The sequence below is a fragment of the Crocodylus siamensis genome, chromosome 13 (genome assembly GCF_052110815.1).
Source record: "Crocodylus siamensis isolate JL-2025a chromosome 13, ASM5211081v1, whole genome shotgun sequence".
In the NCBI taxonomy this organism is placed as follows: Eukaryota; Metazoa; Chordata; order Crocodylia; family Crocodylidae; genus Crocodylus; species Crocodylus siamensis.
The window spans coordinates 27,978,719-27,997,560 of record NC_143407.1 but is presented as its reverse complement, the minus strand read 5'-3'; the positions used below and the strand labels follow the sequence as shown (position 1 = coordinate 27,997,560).

Below are 18,842 nucleotides of genomic sequence, written 5' to 3'. Positions count from 1 at the left end.
CCTTCCGACCCTACAAACTATGAAACTATGATGTAGCTGAGGTAGGAGGGGGCAGAGAAATAACATAGCTTAACATAGTATTCTCAAGTATAATTCACCAGGGGCAAGTCATGCCACTACCAACCTGATTGCCTTCTATGATGAGATATACCTTGACTTTAGCAAGGCTTTTGATACCGTCTCCCACAACATTCTTGGAAGCAAGATGAGGAAGTACAGGTTGGTTGAATGGACTGTAAGGTGGATAGAAAGCTGGCTGGATTGTTGGGCTCAATGGATAGTAATCGATAGCTGAATGGCTAGCTGGCAGCTGGGATGAAGTGGAGTGTCCCGGGAGTCAGTCCTGGGGCCGGCCTTGTTCAATATCTTCAGTAATGATCTGAAAGATGGGATGGATTGCACCCTCAGCAAATTTGCGGATGACACCAAGCTGGGGGCATGTAATAGATGCACCAGAGGGTAGGACCTAGACAAATTGGAGGACTGGGCCAAAAGAAATCTCATGAGGTTCAACAAGGACAAGTTCCAAGTCCTGCACTTAGGATGGAACAATCCTGTGCACCAGTACAGGCTGGGGGCGATTGGTTGGGCAGCAGCTCTTCAGGAAAGGACCTGTGGGTTACATTGGATGATAAGCTGAATATGTCACCAGTGTGCCCTTGTTGCCAAGAAGGCTAACGGCATCCTGGGCTGCTCTGGTAGGAGCATTGCTAGCAGATTGAGGGAAGTAATTATTCTCCTCTATTCAACATTGGTGAGGCTACACCTGGAGTACTGTGTTCAATTTTGGACCTCCCACTACAGAAAGGATGTGGACAAGTTGGAGAGAGTCCAGTGGAGGGCAACAAAAATGGTTTGGGCGCTGGGGCACATGACATATGAGGAGAGGCTGAGGGAACTGGGTGTATTTAGTCTGGAGAAGAGAAGACTGAAGGGGGATTTAATCGCGGCCTTCAGCTACCTGAAGCGGGTTCGAGAGAGGATGGAGCTGGCCTGTTCTCAGCGGTGGCAGATGACAGAACAAGGAGCAGCGGTCTCAAGTTGCAGCAAGGGAGGTTTAGGTTGGATATTAGGAAAAATTTTCTCACTAGGAGGGTGTAAAGCACTGAACCAGGTTATCCAGAGAGGTGGTGGAAGCTCCATCCTTGGAGGTTTTTAAGGCCTGGCTTGACAAAGCCTTGGCTGGGATGATCTAGTTGGCCATGGTCCTGATTTGAGCTGAGGGTTGGACTAGATGTGACCTCCTGAGGTCCCTTCCAACCCTCATTTTCTATGATTCTATAATTATTTACCAGCACATTCCCTGCCCTTTTTGCCTTTTCCTGTAGCATGGCAAAGAACTAAGTATCTAGTTACACTCACCTTAGCGTGGCCTGACTGAATACAAATATTTCCCCTGAATAAGAAACTCCCCAGTTCTCACTGGAGGCAGGGACTGGAGGTCAAAGCAGTTATTGGATTTCTTAAAGTGGCACTGATGCTTTCCTTTTTTTTTTTTTTTTTTTTAAACTTTCCTTACTATTTTTTAATGCATTTTTCAGCCCAGTTGAGAAGGAAGGAGGAGGTGGAGGGTGCCTGCTGAGGAGGGAAATATTTTGGTTGTCATCTTGTTTTAATGTCAAAAAATAAAACCGTGTGTGTGTGGCAGGGGGGAAATGCGAGAATGTATATATTTGGAATATATCAAGCCCTAAGGGAACCTAATAAATCACTGGAGCCACACTACTTTATACACTTGGGAGAACAGCTGAGATACAATGGTTGAACCAGTATAAAACAGAGTAGAATGGGCTTTTGCATGCAGAGTGGCCTGTCATTATTGGGAAGAAAGTCAGAGACTGGTGCCTATATCGCTTTAAGGATGAGAATCATCCTTAACAGAGGTCTTTACGTTGCTAAAACCCTATTGCGAGGGTAAAAGTGGTGTCTAGATTTCACTTCTGCTCTGTGCTTTGGGGGGAATGTCACAGTAAAGCAGCAGAGCGAGTTGCATAATGCACAGTGACCATATAGAAATGCTCCAGCTGTTATTCCTCACATGTGTGACGCATGCTCTTATATCCTTGGCCAAATTCTGCTCTGACTTGCATTCCAGGGCCCACTGATGCTACTTCAATAGTCAAGGGTATAACTGAGACCAAAATAAGGTCTTGTGTTCCTTCCTATATGAAGCACTGCATCATATTAATGTGAATGTTATAGCTCGGGGGTAGTGCATACCCATCTTTCTGCTGGGAAGTTAGTAAGATTGGATGTTTGTCATTATAACCATTGTAAGTAAAGGGTTTGAATGTATTCTGCATACTAGACAATGGGCACATCTACATCTACACATGCTGTTTATGCTATAACTGCTTACTGTGCAGTAAAATACTGCTCTGGCCCCCCAAAGAAACCAGGGTGAGCTCCATTCTCTCCTGGGGTGCTAGCCTGGGGGCTGGCAGGGAGCACAAGGCCAGTCTCTATGCATGCAGGGCCAGGAGAGCTCTTCTTGCCCCATGCACATGGGGAGGGTTCGTGATGTGTTCGGGGCCAGGAGACAGCTGCCGCTGCAGAGCTATCCCAGCCCTATGCACGTGGGGACAAGCCCCGTGCCCAGTGGTGCTTTCCCACGCAGCTGGGGCCTGGCCAGGAGCTGTCCCTTTGGGCATAGAAGCTGGGAGCGGTCCCATGCCTCCACTTCCTAACTGGTGGGTCCTGGCCACTTGCTCCTGCTCCATGCAAAAGTAAACCATACTTAGCAGAGCTTAACTTGTGGAATTCGCTGTCGCAGGAGGTAGAGGCAGATAGCATGGCCAGGTTAAAAAAGGAACTGGATACATTAATGAATGACAGATCTCTTAATGGCTATTGAAGAGAATGGTTGGAGATGGTTCTTCTGGTGTCTCTAACCCAATAAATGGTGAATGCCAGGGACAGTGGCAGATCAAGATTTATCGGGGCCCCAGGCAAACAGAAAATTGGAGAGCTCCTCACACCCAATTATAAATATGAGTGTATCAAAAAGCATTAATAAATAGACCTGTTTAATATTTACACGGTGCATTAATAAATAAAGCATACCACACAATGCCAAAATTCACTAATCAGTTTTCCCACGCACAAAACTGAATGGAACGATTGCCTTAGGAAGATGACAACGGATGCATGGGATTGCTATAAATGTATAATAACACAAAAGGAATGATGTTTTAGTTTAGTGGTCATGTAGAGTCTTGTTTGGCTATTTTCTTAAACACTGTTTTACATTGTACCTACACCATCGTAGAGTACTACAAAAAAAATACAAGCCATACAAATGGCTTTGAGTACAAGTCTAAGAATACTATTAGTGATTCTTGCAATTAAAAGAAAGCAGTAGGCTTACACAGTACATGTCAATTTTTTAAATCATTCCTGAAACGTTAGACATGCTATTTTCATATACTGTAAATCTCTCTTTTGTGTACTCATTACACCTGTGTTTTAATGCTACCATCACTTAATTATGTAACCAAAATATGTGTGTGTGTATATGTGTGTGTGTGTGTGTGTGTGTGTGTGTGTGTATATATATATATACACACACACATACACATACATACACACATAATCTCTCTGTCTCTGTCTCTTTCTCTCTTTATATATATATATATATATATATATATACACACACACCTGTATCTGTCTCTCCAGAGAGATCTATGTAGATATACACATGCATGCGCACGCACGCACACACAGTCTTTCTCTCTGTATATAATGCATCTCTCTAGACAGATGGACAGATCTACATCTAATTCCCTGGAAGTGCTCTTTTCCCCTTGGAAGAGCTTATACTTTCCTCACATGAGCTGCCATCACTTGGGTGAGCTGCAGACCCCTCTCTATCAGCAGCCTTATTTGGGGTCAATAACTGCAGGAAGCATCCAAGGGGCAGCAGCATTCCTCTTCTTTGCACCCCAAAGCAGCCCTTGGCAGCAGGACTAAAGCACTGCATGCTGACCTGTGCGGGGATATGGTGCAATTTGGGGTCGCTCCCCACCCCCAACACACACACACACACACACACACTCACTCACTCACTCACTCACTCACTCACTCACTCACTCACTCACTCACTCACTCACTCACTCACTCACTCACTCACTCACTCACTCACTCACTCACTCACTCACTCACTCACTCACTCACTCACTCTCTCTCTCTCTAAGTCTGCCACAGGCAGGCTTCAGTGTATTTCAATTCCCGGTTCCCTGCCCAAGCCAGTCACAAGGGAGCTTCGTCTGATTTTGCCGAGCAGATGGATTTGGCTCCAGCATTGTGAGGGGGGCTCCATGCATGCTGGCAGCCTGTCCCAAGCTGCCTGCCTGCCCTGAGACCTGACGCTTGGGTGGGAGGGAGGGCAGGCAGGATTGGGCTCCTTCCAGGGACAGGGATCGGCGGCGTCTTCTTTCATATAGCTTTAGGAGCAAGAGCTATCATCCCAATTTTAATTCCAAATTCCCCAACCAGACCAATACCCTGCTGGAAAGCAAGTGTAACTCCAAGATATTGCCTTCAACCTTATATCTGGGGCAGGATCTTATTACATACTCTATGGTTTGGTCTGGGTTTCCACAGTCACAGCCAGGCAAGGTTTTTAAGCATCACTTGTACATCAGTGGCAACACCAGCCATGTCCAGTGCATATCGTATTAAGGGTTGTCCACATACTCTGTGGAAGGTCGAAGCCCGGTTGTTGCACTGTTTGGTTGGAGGCAAGCTGTTTGCTTGGGAAAGTGTCTTCTGCCCAAGCTTTCTTCCACGATTCTTCAGTGTTGTGGTATAGGAGGTGCTTGGTTTGTGTCTAAAACGGTTTTCATGAAATCACATGACGAGTTGGGAGATCTTGAAGGTCTCTGTGGATGGGAAGATCTGGGGTACTATTGATACACATTATTTCTCTATGTTTTGCTGCATCCAATTGAATAGAGGGAGGAGTAATGATTGAAAGTACTGGTAGCCACTGCACTGGAGTTGCTATCGAAGTTCCAGAGATAGTCCTCATTAGTGAGTAGAGTTGTGTGACGATGAGTTTGGTACATCAACTTGAGGTCCAGAGGGGTGCACTGTACTCAGATGTTGAAAAGATGGGGCACAAGGATGGGAGAGAGAGACCAGTTGGGCAGAGCAGCAGAGATCCTCACTGCCGTCTCACCCCAGCCTTCCCCATGGAGTGGTCGTACAAGTTCCAAGCTGCTGCCTCCCACCGGCTCTCACGCATTTAACACACGATCAAGCTTCAGTGGTTAACCAGACTTTTGCCTGCCCTGACCCCTTCCCTGGGCCTGGGTGCCATAGGCCCATGCATTAATGCCAGGGAGGGTATTGAATAGGGGATAGATCACTCTAGAGGTATCCAGCTTGTTGCTTTCTCTGCATAGCATCCACTTCTGTCACTGTCAGAGATGGGATATTGGACTAGATGGGCCATTGGTCTGACCCAGTATGGCACTTCTTAGGTTCTTAGGAGCCTGGAGCCCCTTGCCTCTATGCCAGTGCCCACCCCTTCTACCAGTTATGCACCTGATGCTTGAGGGCACAGAAAATGCTAGTTGTGCCTTTGGGATTACCACTACTTCACTGAAGTATCACCCTTTCTTACTACAACACAAACAGGGAATGCTTTAAACCAGAGATTTACATGAGCAGCCAGTGTATTCAAAGGAGCAATATCCTAGAAAAATGATTCCAGGCTGAGACAAGGTAATGAAAGCAGTTGTGAAAACTGGGTGTCAGGCTGTTTTATTACTACACAAAGAAGAACCACTCATCTAGAAAAGAAGATCAGGTATCAAGTAGTAGCAGTCTTTAATGATTTTAAAGCAAGAGAAAATAAAAAAAAGAAGATATTTCAACTATTTTCATTGTCATGTCATGAAGCATCCATAGTAGCAGTGCCTGGGATGCACTGCTGTGTGCATGGCATGAGAGAATATAAAAATAAAGTCCAAATGTAGAGTTGAAGTTTTCACAAGTAAGTTTGTTCACATATGGGGAAATGTCAAAAATATTTTGTTTTCCTCCTGATTCAGAACAAACATGGTTTTCAAAATGTTAACATTTCTCTTAAATTGGATATTCCTGTTTTCAGCAACTCAGCTGCTGCAAGCACCATGTTTAAGGGACCACCATACTTTTCTCTTGTTTTTTTTAATCTTGGGCTACTTGCACAAGTTGTACTGCTTTAACACCATCCTGTATAGTTAAAGTAATAAAACATAGCTTTGGGTACACACAGTTCTACCAGCATATTTATTGTGCTCTGGGAAGGGGAATTGTGTATTAGTATAACTGCATCCATGTTAGTGTTTTTACCAGTATAGCTAGATCAGTATAAAAAACAAAACAATAGTGAGAATGGAAATGTTGTAGACATACGAGTTGCACTGGAAAGTGAACAGGGAAAATAAAATTCTCCCCCTAGAAATTAAACATTGATCTTTCTCTATCACCTGTGCCAGTTGATCTCAATGGCTTTGTTCTGAAGTGAAAAAAAATGCAAGTAGAAGAATATTTCATGCTTCACGCAATTTGGTCCTGGTCAGCTGTCTACATGTGCTATTGTGCAATAGCTACTGTGCAGTAAATATACTGCATTAGTAGACTAATTTGCTGCACAGTAAATGTGCACATGTAGATGGTGATGCTTTACTGTGCAGTAGATTAGTCTGCAATGTGAAATCTTAGAAGAGATGAGCAGCTACTGAACTGGAAAACAATTAAAACGGAAGGACAAAACATGCTGTTTAAAATTTAAGTAGATGATTAGGCGAGAATGAATGGTTTATAACACATCCGTAGCCTGTTCTTAAAATGATATTATGCAGCTGCCAAGTTCTCCTACTTTAAACTTTTTTGCTGAGATGGAAAGCTCATTCACCTGGCAAACGGAATTAGCTCAGGAAGGAAATGGTTTTAATTGCACTTGCCTTTATTTAGGTGGTACTGACTTAACTGACCCTCAAGTGGCCTGTAGCAGTATTATCTTTTCTCTCTATATACTGGCATATGTCAAAGGTCAGGAAAACAGATCTTACGATGACAGGCTGAGAGCCACGGGACTCTTTAGCCTGGAAAAGCGCAGGCTCAGGGGTGATCTGATGGCCACCTATAAGTTTATCAGGGGTGACCACCAGGATCTGGGGGAACGTCTGTTCACCAGAGCGCCCCAAGGGATGACGAGGTCGAACGGTCACAAACTCCTGCAAGACCGCTTCAGGCTGGACATAAGGAAGAATTTCTTTACTGTCCGAGCCCCCAAGGTCTGGAACAGTCTGCCAGCGGAGGTGGTTCAAGCACCTACATTGAACACCTTCAAGAGCAAATTGGATGCTTATCTTGCTAGGATCCTATAACCCCAGCTGACTTCCTGCCCTTTGGGCAGGGGGCTGGACTCGATAATCTCCCAAGGTCCCTTCCAGCCCTAGTGTCTATGAAATCTATGAAACCTTTCATTCCAGTTAAACAATTTTATCAGGTCCAGCTATTTTTGATTTCAGTAAAAAACCATTTACAGCTGGCTCTTAGTTGTTCGGGGGCTGGGGGCAAGACACCCTTCTTCTGTAAAATAATAGATTTTGTGATGTGCTTTCCTGTCCTGTTGGAAATGGATTATAGTGATGGCTCTTTGTTCACTTTTCACTGAAAACTAGTGGGTTTTTTTTAGCTCTCCTTCTCTTACAGCTGTCATTTTTGAATTGAAGAAGCATATAGTACCTTGACTACATGTCAGAGAGACATATCCCAGGAGCTTCTCCATTTATTTTACAGAGCGATGAATACTAAACTTTATTACCACAAATCTTCTGCGTACATCCCTCTAATCTAGCCTAAATAAATATAGCTGGTTGAGTAAACTAAGTGCTTAGTGGATCAGTAAGCTGATGAGTAGATTGACAGCCCATTTTTAGATACATCTCTTTCAATTTTTCTTTTCTTTCTTTTCTTTTTTTTTTTGCCTTTGCTGGTGACTTAGCTAGTACTGAACTTACAACATTATAATGTAATGCTACCTTATGGTCGATTGCTCCTTTTTGGCTAACTCAAACATGAGGAAGTAAAACAGGATGTAAGCAGTTGCATTTTAAGTCTGTGTATTGCCCCTGTTTGACTTCCAGATTCCCATACTATGCTAGACAAACTGCTTAAGACCTTCAGTTGTACATCCTGCCAATCGCTGTTGCTGTTTGCTTTGGCTTCCTGAGAAACCTTGGCCCCTCAGGTGCTGAGTATTCATTGGTCCAGTTAAAGATAGTAGAAGTTATGATTGGCTAATACCCTGAAAAATCAACTCCGTCTGTCTTCTGTTGGATAGCTAAAATTAGCGGACACTGGCACATGGGCTATCTTTATTCTTTCTTGGCCTCTGTTTCCCTCTGTAAAAAGATAATACTATTCCCCTTCCCTACAGTTGTAAAGATCATTTGCAAGGCAGGTTGGATACTGTAGTGATGAGCGCCAGGAAACGGCTGATGAGCAGTAGCAGATTCCGTGTTGAGTGCGGCGTCTGGATGACGGGCCTGGGGTCACACGTTGAAAGATGAGGCTAAAAAGAAATATCGAGCAGCAGCCTTGTTCCCTAAGGACTGTACATCTTGTACACTGAGTGCAACCAGGGTCCCGGGGGAAAAAATGATGTGATCAATACAATATTCCTAATGGGCATGCACATACAGATTGCACTCTCACTTTCTGGTACCTTCGGTCTTTAAAGTGCTTGACTTTGCCCCATTACCAACATTTCTTCATGTTTGTGTGGAATATAGGCCCTCCTTTTGAACAGACACCTGGCTCTCCTGTTCTTGTTTCAAATGTCCATGTGGATCTGTCTCTCTGACTGCAACACTGAATGTGTTGCTCTGTTTTCGGAGCTTTCTGAAGAAAAATAATTAGAGCCCTATCTAGCCAGACTGGTTAATCATGTGTCAGGCAGGTCACCTGCTGTAACATACAGGACTCCAACATTTATTTCACCTGCACAACCAGCCTCTTGCACTTTGCCTGGTGCCTTTGTTTGTACTGCAGAGGTTATCATTAGAAAATGCTATCACAGGCATTGCAGCAGGTTGGCCAAACCACACAGTGGCACAGCCAAAAATGCTGGAGGGAGGCCATATGCAGCAGGCCCTACATTTACCTGCAGTACAGTCATTCAAAGAGATGTTAATACTGTGGTCCTGTTGCTTCCAAGGGATCGTGTGGAGCTGACAACTTATTTGGCAGACAGCCATATTTTTCCCCTTGCAATATAAGCTACTGTTGATATTGGATCATTCTCCTCTTGCCATGTACTTAAGGCAACTTGCCTTGCTTTCACTTGCAAGAGAGCTTGTGCAGGATCAGATCTTGAGAGTCAGTTGCAAGGGTACAGGTTAAATGGACTTCCATTTGGAGAGTTTGGTTTTTGTCTCAGAGGAGATGCTTCTGGTGCAGTATCTTTCTCATTCACAGTCTGAAGCATCTGAGCTGAAGTTTCAAAATCCCCAAATTGGAGCTCTTGGACCTACTCTTCAATCACTGTCTTCCAGGGCCAGTAGTTAGACAGGTTCCCTTTAGGTGCACATGAGTAGTTAATAGTTTCTTAGAATGGGGAAAGAAAACTCTTGCAGCAGTGCAGTTAGAGATCTCAATTACCCTTTCTTGCTAGGGAGTTGAACAAAGTCTCGGTGTCTTGAAGTAGCTTGGAGGCTGATACTCGCATGGTGGCTGCATAACAGAATCCTTGGAAACAAAAACCCCATGACCAGTTCAGACTGGTTTCTTGCAGGTTGAGTACAGGGAACAGACAAGTCCTTCTGGGTTTCCCTTTCTTATTGGGCAAAACAGACGGAAAAACAAGTGGCCCCTTGATTTTTGGGTTTCTATCTGATGCCTTCTCAGAATTTCAGGAAACACAGCTTGTCCTTCACCTGGCTAAGTCATGTCATTAATCTTGTATATTTACTCCTCAGTGAGCCACAGCTGCTACCCTTGTCCAGGCTTTCTCTTCTGAAACCCTGCGTCTTACCAGTCTTTGTGGGATATAGTGGACTCCAGTGAACGGGTTTTAGCTCCTCACTCGGGTCTGGCTGAAGTTGGGAACCACACTCCATATTTATTTCCACCCAGGTGTCCTCCAGCTAAGCTGCCTCAAAGGGGAGGTCATAGAAGGGGGTTTTACTTTCTTGTTTTGCTGTCTTAATAGAAAAATGTGTACTTCAGCCTGTAGTGAGCTGTACAGAGTGCATATATATTCAAAATATATACTTTTCATTCCACTCAGGAAGAGCGCACACCAACTGCTGAAATGTCCTTAGCCTGACGAAGGGTTTTTGAACCCGAAAGCTTGCTTAAAAATTGTTTTGCAACTATTTAAGTTGGTCTAATAAAAGATATCAGATTCACCCAAAGAACCTTGTCTGCCTGTATATTAAAAAATGGCATATTTTTTAGGTTTTGTTTCCAGGAAGCGAGGGAAGACCAACAATGATTTTTAAGGATTTATATTTCAGCACATGCTAAACAAAATGTTGTGGGACTCAGAAAAGGCACTTCTGCTGCCTGACGATCCTCTTACTGGTGGATATCCAAGGGGTACAGCAAGCAAGGGAAGTGTGCGAGCCTCAGGAAGACTGAAAAGCCAGATTCTTTTGTAATGGGGAATGCTGTTTATTTCCTTTATTTCACGGTGGAATTTGCATGAATTATTGTTTGGAAATGTCATGCCTGAGGACATCAGCCCAGATAGGCTGGAGACATCTGAGCTGTCTCCCTGATTCTGCCGCTGGCTTCCTTGGTAACTTTGGGTGAGGGCCTTGATATTGCTTGGTGCCTTGGTTCCCCCACCTGTAAGGTGTGGATATTCAGGGGTTATTGTGGAGTTTTAGTCATTAGTGTTTTGTGAAGGGCTTTGAGATTTTTGGTAGATTTGATCCCTGTGGGTAATGTATTGTTTTATGAAAGGTATGTGCTAGAAGTCAGACAAGTTACAGATGGAGGCAGTTAAGACCAGGTGAGGTCCTTTGCCTGTGTCATGCAGGATGTCAGACTAGACAAGGGTAATGTTTCCTTTTGATTTAAAAAGCAACAAAACAGTTTTTTTTCCCCCTTCGAAATGCCTCTGGCTGCTGCTCTTCTGCACCTTTCCAATGTATAATTTTTGAGCATAGAAGTGGCAATGTTCAGCAAATGCTGTAATTATCGTACACAGTTACTTCACGGCTACAAACCATGACATAAATCCAGATAGAGAGTAACCACCACTAGATATTAAGGAAATAAAAATCAACAGGAGGTTGGCACTGGCTTGGGATCCAAGCTGCAAATGACTAACTCATTAATTTTAAATACATCTCCCTAACTGCACTCTAGAGGTCAAACACAAGAAGAAAATGGGAATATTTAGCAGTCCGCACACACGCACAGAATCTCATCTCCATTTAAATGCATTCCTTGTCCTTACTCCCATGACAAGGGACTTTTAGGAAGAAGCGACAGCAACCATGGTATGGAAACGCAGACACAGCTCATTTAGAAAGGGGTCAGGCAGGAGCACACAGAACCATATTTTGTTATCCGGGACTCTGGGAACCAGTTGTAGGGCCCTGTTCTGTCCTTGGACACAGGAGAGTCAGTCTCCTTTCTTCCTCTGCCGAACCCAATACATATTTCCTTATTTATTCAAAAGGGAACAGCTCCCATAGGAGAAACTAAGACCAGAAGTTGACTCTAAAACTGTGGGCTAAGGCATATGCCTAGGAAGAGGGAGAGGCAGGTTCCTGTTCCTATTTGAACTGATATATGTTTGTTGATTCAAAGTGGAACAAATCTAGCAGGAGAGATGAGAGAGGAAGTCAGTAAACTAGCGGCTGGGGCACTTGCCTGGCAAGTGGGAGACTTAAAGACTTAAACCTTCATTTCCTGCACCTCAGGTAAGTGCCAATGAAATACTGGAGCTCTCTCTAACCGGAAATTCCAGCCTGGACCAGAGACAATTTTCTGGATAGGAGTTTTGGTCAAAATTGGTGTGTTTCTGTTAAAATCTCCTAGTTGTGATTCTTGCTTATAGAGGACTAGTTTCCCATTTTTGGTCTTACTCCCACTGCCAACAATGGGAGGAAGACCAGGCTTCTCACCCCCATTCAGCCAAACCCAAGCAGTGAAAAGACCCGGAGAGAAGGCAACTGTGTTTTAAAGCAGACTCCCTACAACAGGGCAATGCTTAGGGCAGAAGGGGGGAGCTATAAAGAATGGGAAAATGGTTTAATTTGATGCATCTATTTGCTAAAATAGTTTCTCCAGCATAATAGCGAGAGACCAAAGCTCACTTCTATTTGCTCATTCAGTCTTGCCCTTGCTACTCAAATGCATGACTAGCCTATGGCCAAATGGCCACAGCTTGGATTCATTTCCCATAACAGCTGGGTATTTATTAAAGAATCAAAACTGGGATAGCTCAGTCTGCATTTACATTGTTTGGGTCCTGAGGGCAATGTTATTACAGTGCTTTGCTTTCATTTATTTGGCTTGAAAGGTTGCCCTGAGAATTTTCTACTTAACATCCCCCAGTGAACTTAGCTCCTGTTTCTTGTTTTTTGTTTGATTTCCCTCCCACCCCCATGATTGTGTTGAAAATACAGCTCATGATACTAGTTAGGGCTGTGTGTTTGTGATTTGCTATGCTGAACTCTGAAATGCCAGTAAACCCCATCTGTTGTTAAGTCGAGTAAATAAGTAATATGTCAGTAGCACTTCCATTTTGAGGCTCTTCAAGTACCTCGTGAACATTATGCATTAGAGTGAGTGACTTAGGAGTATAAGACCCATTTTCACAAGTGAGTTGTGGCTCCAAGGGGCTTAAATCTATCAAGAACTTTTGAAAATCTTACTTTGAATGAACTTCCTCTGAGCCGAGAGGGGAGGGGGTTGTATGGAAGATGCATGCAAGGTGTCTATGTAGAATATAGACAGGAATACTTCAACTAGGTGAAGTCCAGAGGTGTAACAAGAAGGCTCTGGGCAGCAAGACTGTCTGCAAGGCATACATCAGCCTTGAACAGTGTAACATTTTGTGTGCAATGAATCCCAGCTAATGGATCCACCTGCAGGATTGTGCCGAGTGCCAGGTAGGCTGGAGATACTCAGAGTTCAAGTTAGGGAATGCAGAACACACATACACGCTCACACATTGTAAAATCCCCGGTCTGCAACAGCAGTGATCAGCAAGTCCTGTAATGTTGACTTGCAGGGCTGTCGACAAAATATCCTGTCTTTTATTCCTATTTGTTGTTTTTATTTCCTTACCCTTTGCCTGCACCCAGATTGAGATCTGTTTAGAACAGAGAATGCTCCTTTTGAATATCTGGGAAGCCTCTCATGTATGGCAAGTACTAACATAGATTAATAATAAAAGGTTCAAATTCATCCCTGATTTAATTCTATTAAGCCACACTGCAACATCTGATGTTCTAGGCTGTGTTTGAAGTATTATGCAAGATTTTAGCCATATGATTGCTTGTGCTTGCCCCCCCTCCCTTTGAACCTTCATGAAGGTAATTTACTTGTTCTGTAACAGAGCAGAAAAATCTCAGGACACCTTTTTAAGAAGTAACCTTTTAGGTAGACAAAAGGAAGTCAGTGAAATGCACTAGGAATGAATAACATGCAGTGCTGATCTTCTGTGTTCTGCATTACCTTATTTCAACTCTGTTTCTCACCTGCAGTCTCATTGCTCGCTATGGGTAGATAAACCTATTTGCCATTTTAAATGTTACTGTATTTCCCATGCTACAGTGAACCTTTGAAGTTGTTGGCTACAAATGCTTTGACTATAGCACACCATGGGCTCCAAACAGCAGTAGTAAAAGGTTTTCCATCTATCTCCAGTTTGTAAATAAGCTCTACTAATGTTGTATTGCCTTAATCAATCAGGGCAGTGAGCACAGTATGGGTCAGGTTTATAAACCTATTCTGTATTTATAATTAATGAGAGCGGGGAAAAGAGAATACCTGTTCTACATTGCTAAAAGTGAAATGGAAATGCTGCTTTCAGTTGGAAACAGCTTTTCACCTTCTCGTGCCCTATTCTTGTTTAATTTGCGCAAGATTGGTCAACTGCCTAAATTGCCCTTGATGGGAAAGTGTTTTTGTGGAATGTGATGAGGATGTGGTAAAGTAGTAAGTATTAAAGCGGTAAGCTAAAGGACAGGGAGATGGTTGCAGAATGTGGACAGTGCGCATGTTACAAGTCTCTTGGCATAGGAACAATCGCGGGAACAGGGCATCGCCTAGGAAAAAGCATTCTAATAGATCAGAGCAGGGGGCCTGAATCTAGCCAAACCCCAACCTGCAGTGGAATATGGCTTTGTAATTTGTGACCCAGGGCTGCCTTTATAATGGCTAAAGAGTGCCATTACACCCGAGGCCCCGTGTGCCTGAGATGCATGTTTAGACCCCATATTTGTGAAAAGTTGCTTTCTAATGAAGTTGTGGATTGATTGCTCTGACAGGTGGTCTCTGCTGAAGAGGATTTCTTTAGGCATAGGAAAAAGAGAGGTGTGCAGGATTTGATTTGGCCCTTTATTTTAGTATTGCCATGACTTATGGACTAGATTTCAAGGGGTTTTCTGATGACTACTAAATAGTCCAGAATGTTTTCAGCCAGATGGCAGTAATATATGTTTTTCATGCTTAAAAGGAGTGGCCTGTTAGGCAAAACTGTCATTATGCTCAGGCTATTTGCTGGTTACCAGCTTTAATTGAAAATACAGCGAACAGGAGTTTAAAAGATCTTTGATCTTATTTTCTTCAGGAGCTTTGAAAATGCAATGAATTAAATTCTTCAACAGCTTGTTGGAGTAACTGGTATTATCAACCAAGGCACAGAGGGATAGTTTATAAAAGGTTTGGCCAAAGGGTTATGTGGCCAAAGGCAGAAACTGGACCCAGAAAGCCCAACACCTGTTCTCTTCCCCTGACTAGGTACTTTACTCCCCACTTACCTCTTGAGTAAATAAAATGAGATGTGTCTCTGTCCTGTAGAAAATGATATACAGATAACTCAGTATTTTGGGGTCAGGAGATCATAAACCAAATGTGGGTGGGCAGGTCTTAGACACCTTTCAAAATAAAATGGCTTTCTTGATAATCTTGACTCATTTCTGTAACTTAGCTTGCATAGTCATGTCTGTTGTTTTATTGCTGCATTTCCCTTTAAGTTATGCATTGCAATGTAAATCACCCTGAATTCACTGTCACCTTGCATTACGTTCCACAGCGTGATCCACTGTGATGTGACTGATACAATCTGACTTGATGTCACATCGTGATGTCTCCCACAGGGTGGCAGAAAGGACACCCTTTCTTATAGCTTATAAATGTTTTAAAAAGTTGCTCGCAGATACGTAGGGTCCCCCCAGTTCTCTCTCCTCCCTCTCCACTCCTCCTTAACAGACTGCCCTGGGATGAGGCATTAACTTTTATTTGGCGCTAGTATTGAGCTCAGCCCTGCAAAGCTCTGAGCACTCAGGTCAAGCAAACCATGTGCTTAGCTTTTCTGCCTGTGAAGAGTTCAGTGACTTGAATGGGGCTATTTACCTGAGTATGTACTTTGCTGGTTTTGGATGAGACGGCTGCACAGCCATTAAGAACCCCTCCTGTGTTCTTTTGGAGCTGTGGTTTTTGCACTGGTTACTCCATTTCTGCTTGTCTTCCCGAAATGATTGCCTGAACCCTTGAATGAGTACAGACTGTCTTTCTGGAAAAGGGAGAATTTCTTATTAGCTTATTTAACAGAGTATTTCTGCTCAGATAACAACTCAGTTTATATATATTCCAATAAATGGGACATATGTACTGATCAAAAATATAAAACACATTGAAAAAAGGCCAAAACCTATAGCACACTTGTGCATATGCATATATAATGCTAATAATGTGACCGCACAACAGTTTCTCAGATACTCCAGTTAACAAGTACCCTTATAGTACTACTCCATAGTAGTGTTGCGCTTGCCGGAAGATGTAGTAGCAGTTCATGTCCAATAGTTTAAGAACAACAAAAAGACAGGCTATGTAGATAAAAGCCGTCTGCATCAAGCCTGCTATTATTGAATTAGCTGGAATTGGGAAGGGTGCACAAGGCGCTCCAGTAGTAAGGATGATGAGCCTGGGCAAGTCTTTGAGACTGTCTGTGCCTCAGTACCACTTTCCTACCAAGGAGGGGTGTTGTGAGGATAGATCCTATAGATGTTGTGAAGTGTTTACACACCATGGTAATGGAGGGGCAACTACATATATACTAGATAGAGAAAAGGGTGTGTGTATGTGTGTGTGTGTGCGTATAAAGGATATTTAAAAGAAATGCCTTAACTCCTGCAGAAGTTCAGGTTTTCCCTTGCCGTTGTCCTGCAGGTTCTGAGATGGTGATTACGTTTGAGGTAATACTTAGATGTGCTTCAAACAGCCGTGTGGCTCATTTACAAAATGCACGACATACTGCGGGAGCTGGGGCTGCAGAGCTCAAGTTCATTAGTGGCACGAATGGTCTCCTGGAACTATATCCACACTCTCTGCTCCGAGTGCACAGGACTTCCAGGAGAAATACACTGATGAGAGTGCAAATGAAAAGCACGGTGGATTCATAATAGCCTGGCTGTTCTTTAGCTGTGTGTTATCCTCCTTTGGAGCTGAGGAAGAGCTTATGAAGATCTTACTGTCTAGTGATTCTTTTGCAGCAAGCCCGAGCATTAATGTTGCTAATGGAGGTCAAGCGCTTGAGAATGTATAGTTTTCAGAACTGATGCATGTGTAATCTCTGCAAGATGGGAGTCTTTTTATCTGAGTTTGTACAGCAACTAGCACAATGGGACCTCAAACTTAATTTGACGTTTGGAGAGCATTATATAATATTAGGCATTAATAAAAACAGTAATGAGCTCTGTTCCTTGTATATCATAGATGTGCTGTAATTGGGATGTGGGTATGTGTGTTTGTGTGTGTGTGTACCTCTATACACATCCACTGGTTTGTGACCAATTTTCTTTCTAGGGAGCTGCATTAGACTTTGGCACTGCTCCGCCCATTTAAAACTCATTGGTGTTTTCCCTTTCATTCCAGGGGACGGTCAGGTTGATTTTGATGAATTTATGACCATTCTTGGACCTAAACTGGTGTCGTCAGAAGGGAGAGATGGTTTTCTTGGAAATACAATAGACAGTATATTTTGGCAGGTAAGTGAGAATCTTTTAAAAGCAGCATCAACCAGAAAACATGCCCATCTCAGAAAATAGCGAGTGATGTGACAGCGGAAATATTTTGCTCACAATGAACGCTTGTGCAAATCTTTCCGTTCCATTATAATCCACATTGTAGAAAACCATACCAAGTTGGTGGAGTGTCTTACTGGGAGTGTGAAACACTTTCTGAATTCTGCATGTGAAGAAGAGAGAGAATTTGCCAGTTTGTGACTTCCATAGAACTGCTTTTTGAAGACACTTGGATACTTTTGTAATTCATTTCAGGAATTTCAGACCGTGGCTTTTCAAGGAAAAACCTGTTTTAAAGAGTGTCAGATTAGCATGAGGCAAAAAACCAGAAGCATGCTCTTTAGCACTGTTCACCAGTCCATTCCATTGTTCCTTCCTCAAGACGTCGGATTTCACTCTTTCATTATCTGCTTGGTAACTCCAGGCAGACTGAAATGATCAAATGTATTGTGTGTGGGATGTATCAGATTGTTACTTATTTGTGTGTGGTGGTCTGAAGGTGAGTCACATTTTGAGTTTCAAGTGGGGAATAATGATGGATGCTATGTTTCCCTGATGTTACTGTACTACAGTAGTCCAGATTCCATGGAAATTGAATCCTTTGTTGAGGATTGCAATCTCACATTGCCAAAACTGGGGTGAGTTTTTGCAGCATACATACATATGTATACATACATTTAATCACTGTTCTGAGCTTTTCAGAATTCATTTTATGACAAAACTGCAGGGAAGAATTATGTCCTGCCCACATTTCCAAAAATACTGAAAAGGTTCACAAACCTTAGGATTTCAAGACATGAGCAAGTCTTTGCTGAAAATTAGGAAGAAACATTCCCTACAAGCATTGTTTCATAACTCGCCCACTGCTGACTTCCTTGCACCTTTCCCAGTGGAGATAGCCTTACCTGTCATTGGAGGCAGGAGACTGGACTTAATGGACCGTTGTATCCAAAAGGGCATTTTTTTGTAATATTGTTAGTCATTTTACATAGGCTGCCTGAAAACACTTTGGTTACTGAGATCTGATCATGATCAGGCAAGACCACACTGAAATGGATAACCTAGGTATAAGCGGTTCTGCCTTCTATTAGTATTCCCTGGAGCTATTCAGGCTGCCATATATGTGTGAGTGTGTGTGTGTGTGTGTGTGTTGAGTGAAAGTCCTTTAAAATTTGTCCCTGTCCTGCCCACGTATCATAAACAAGGCTGAAAACACAAGATCCATTGTCCCACTATTCATTCATCAGAGTACATGTTTAGCATTGATGAAACAGTGGTGAATTATGACATATTTAGCAGAAAATAGTGTTGGAACCAAACAGTAAGCAGCAAGGGGACTTTGCAAACAATCCTTATTGTTTTTCTATTGTCTCCATCACGTCTTACGAGTCATATTACAGAGCGTGACTAGTATGAAGGGGAAACGGCAGGTGCTTTTCTTACTAAACAATATATATAGTCAATAACCCATGGATAGGTTTACTTTATGAGAGAGGTTCAAAAAGCAGAAATGCCCCTAAAGGAAAATCATGTTACTGAAATCAGCCCTTTGATGGTGAAGCAGCGAAAGTTAAA

The 18,842-nt window shown here is 43.0% G+C and overlaps 1 protein-coding gene across 1 annotated transcript in view; it reads left to right on the top strand.

Moving 5' to 3' along the window:
* The window catches only part of CALN1 (calneuron 1), a 178,266-nt gene that overhangs the window by 76,971 nt on the left and 82,453 nt on the right, over positions 1-18,842 (top strand). Inside the window, exon 4 of the mRNA XM_090026006.1 lies at positions 17,119-17,231. Within this exon, the coding sequence (XP_089882132.1) occupies positions 17,119-17,231 (113 nt within the window). The remainder of the gene's footprint in view (positions 1-17,118; positions 17,232-18,842) is intronic.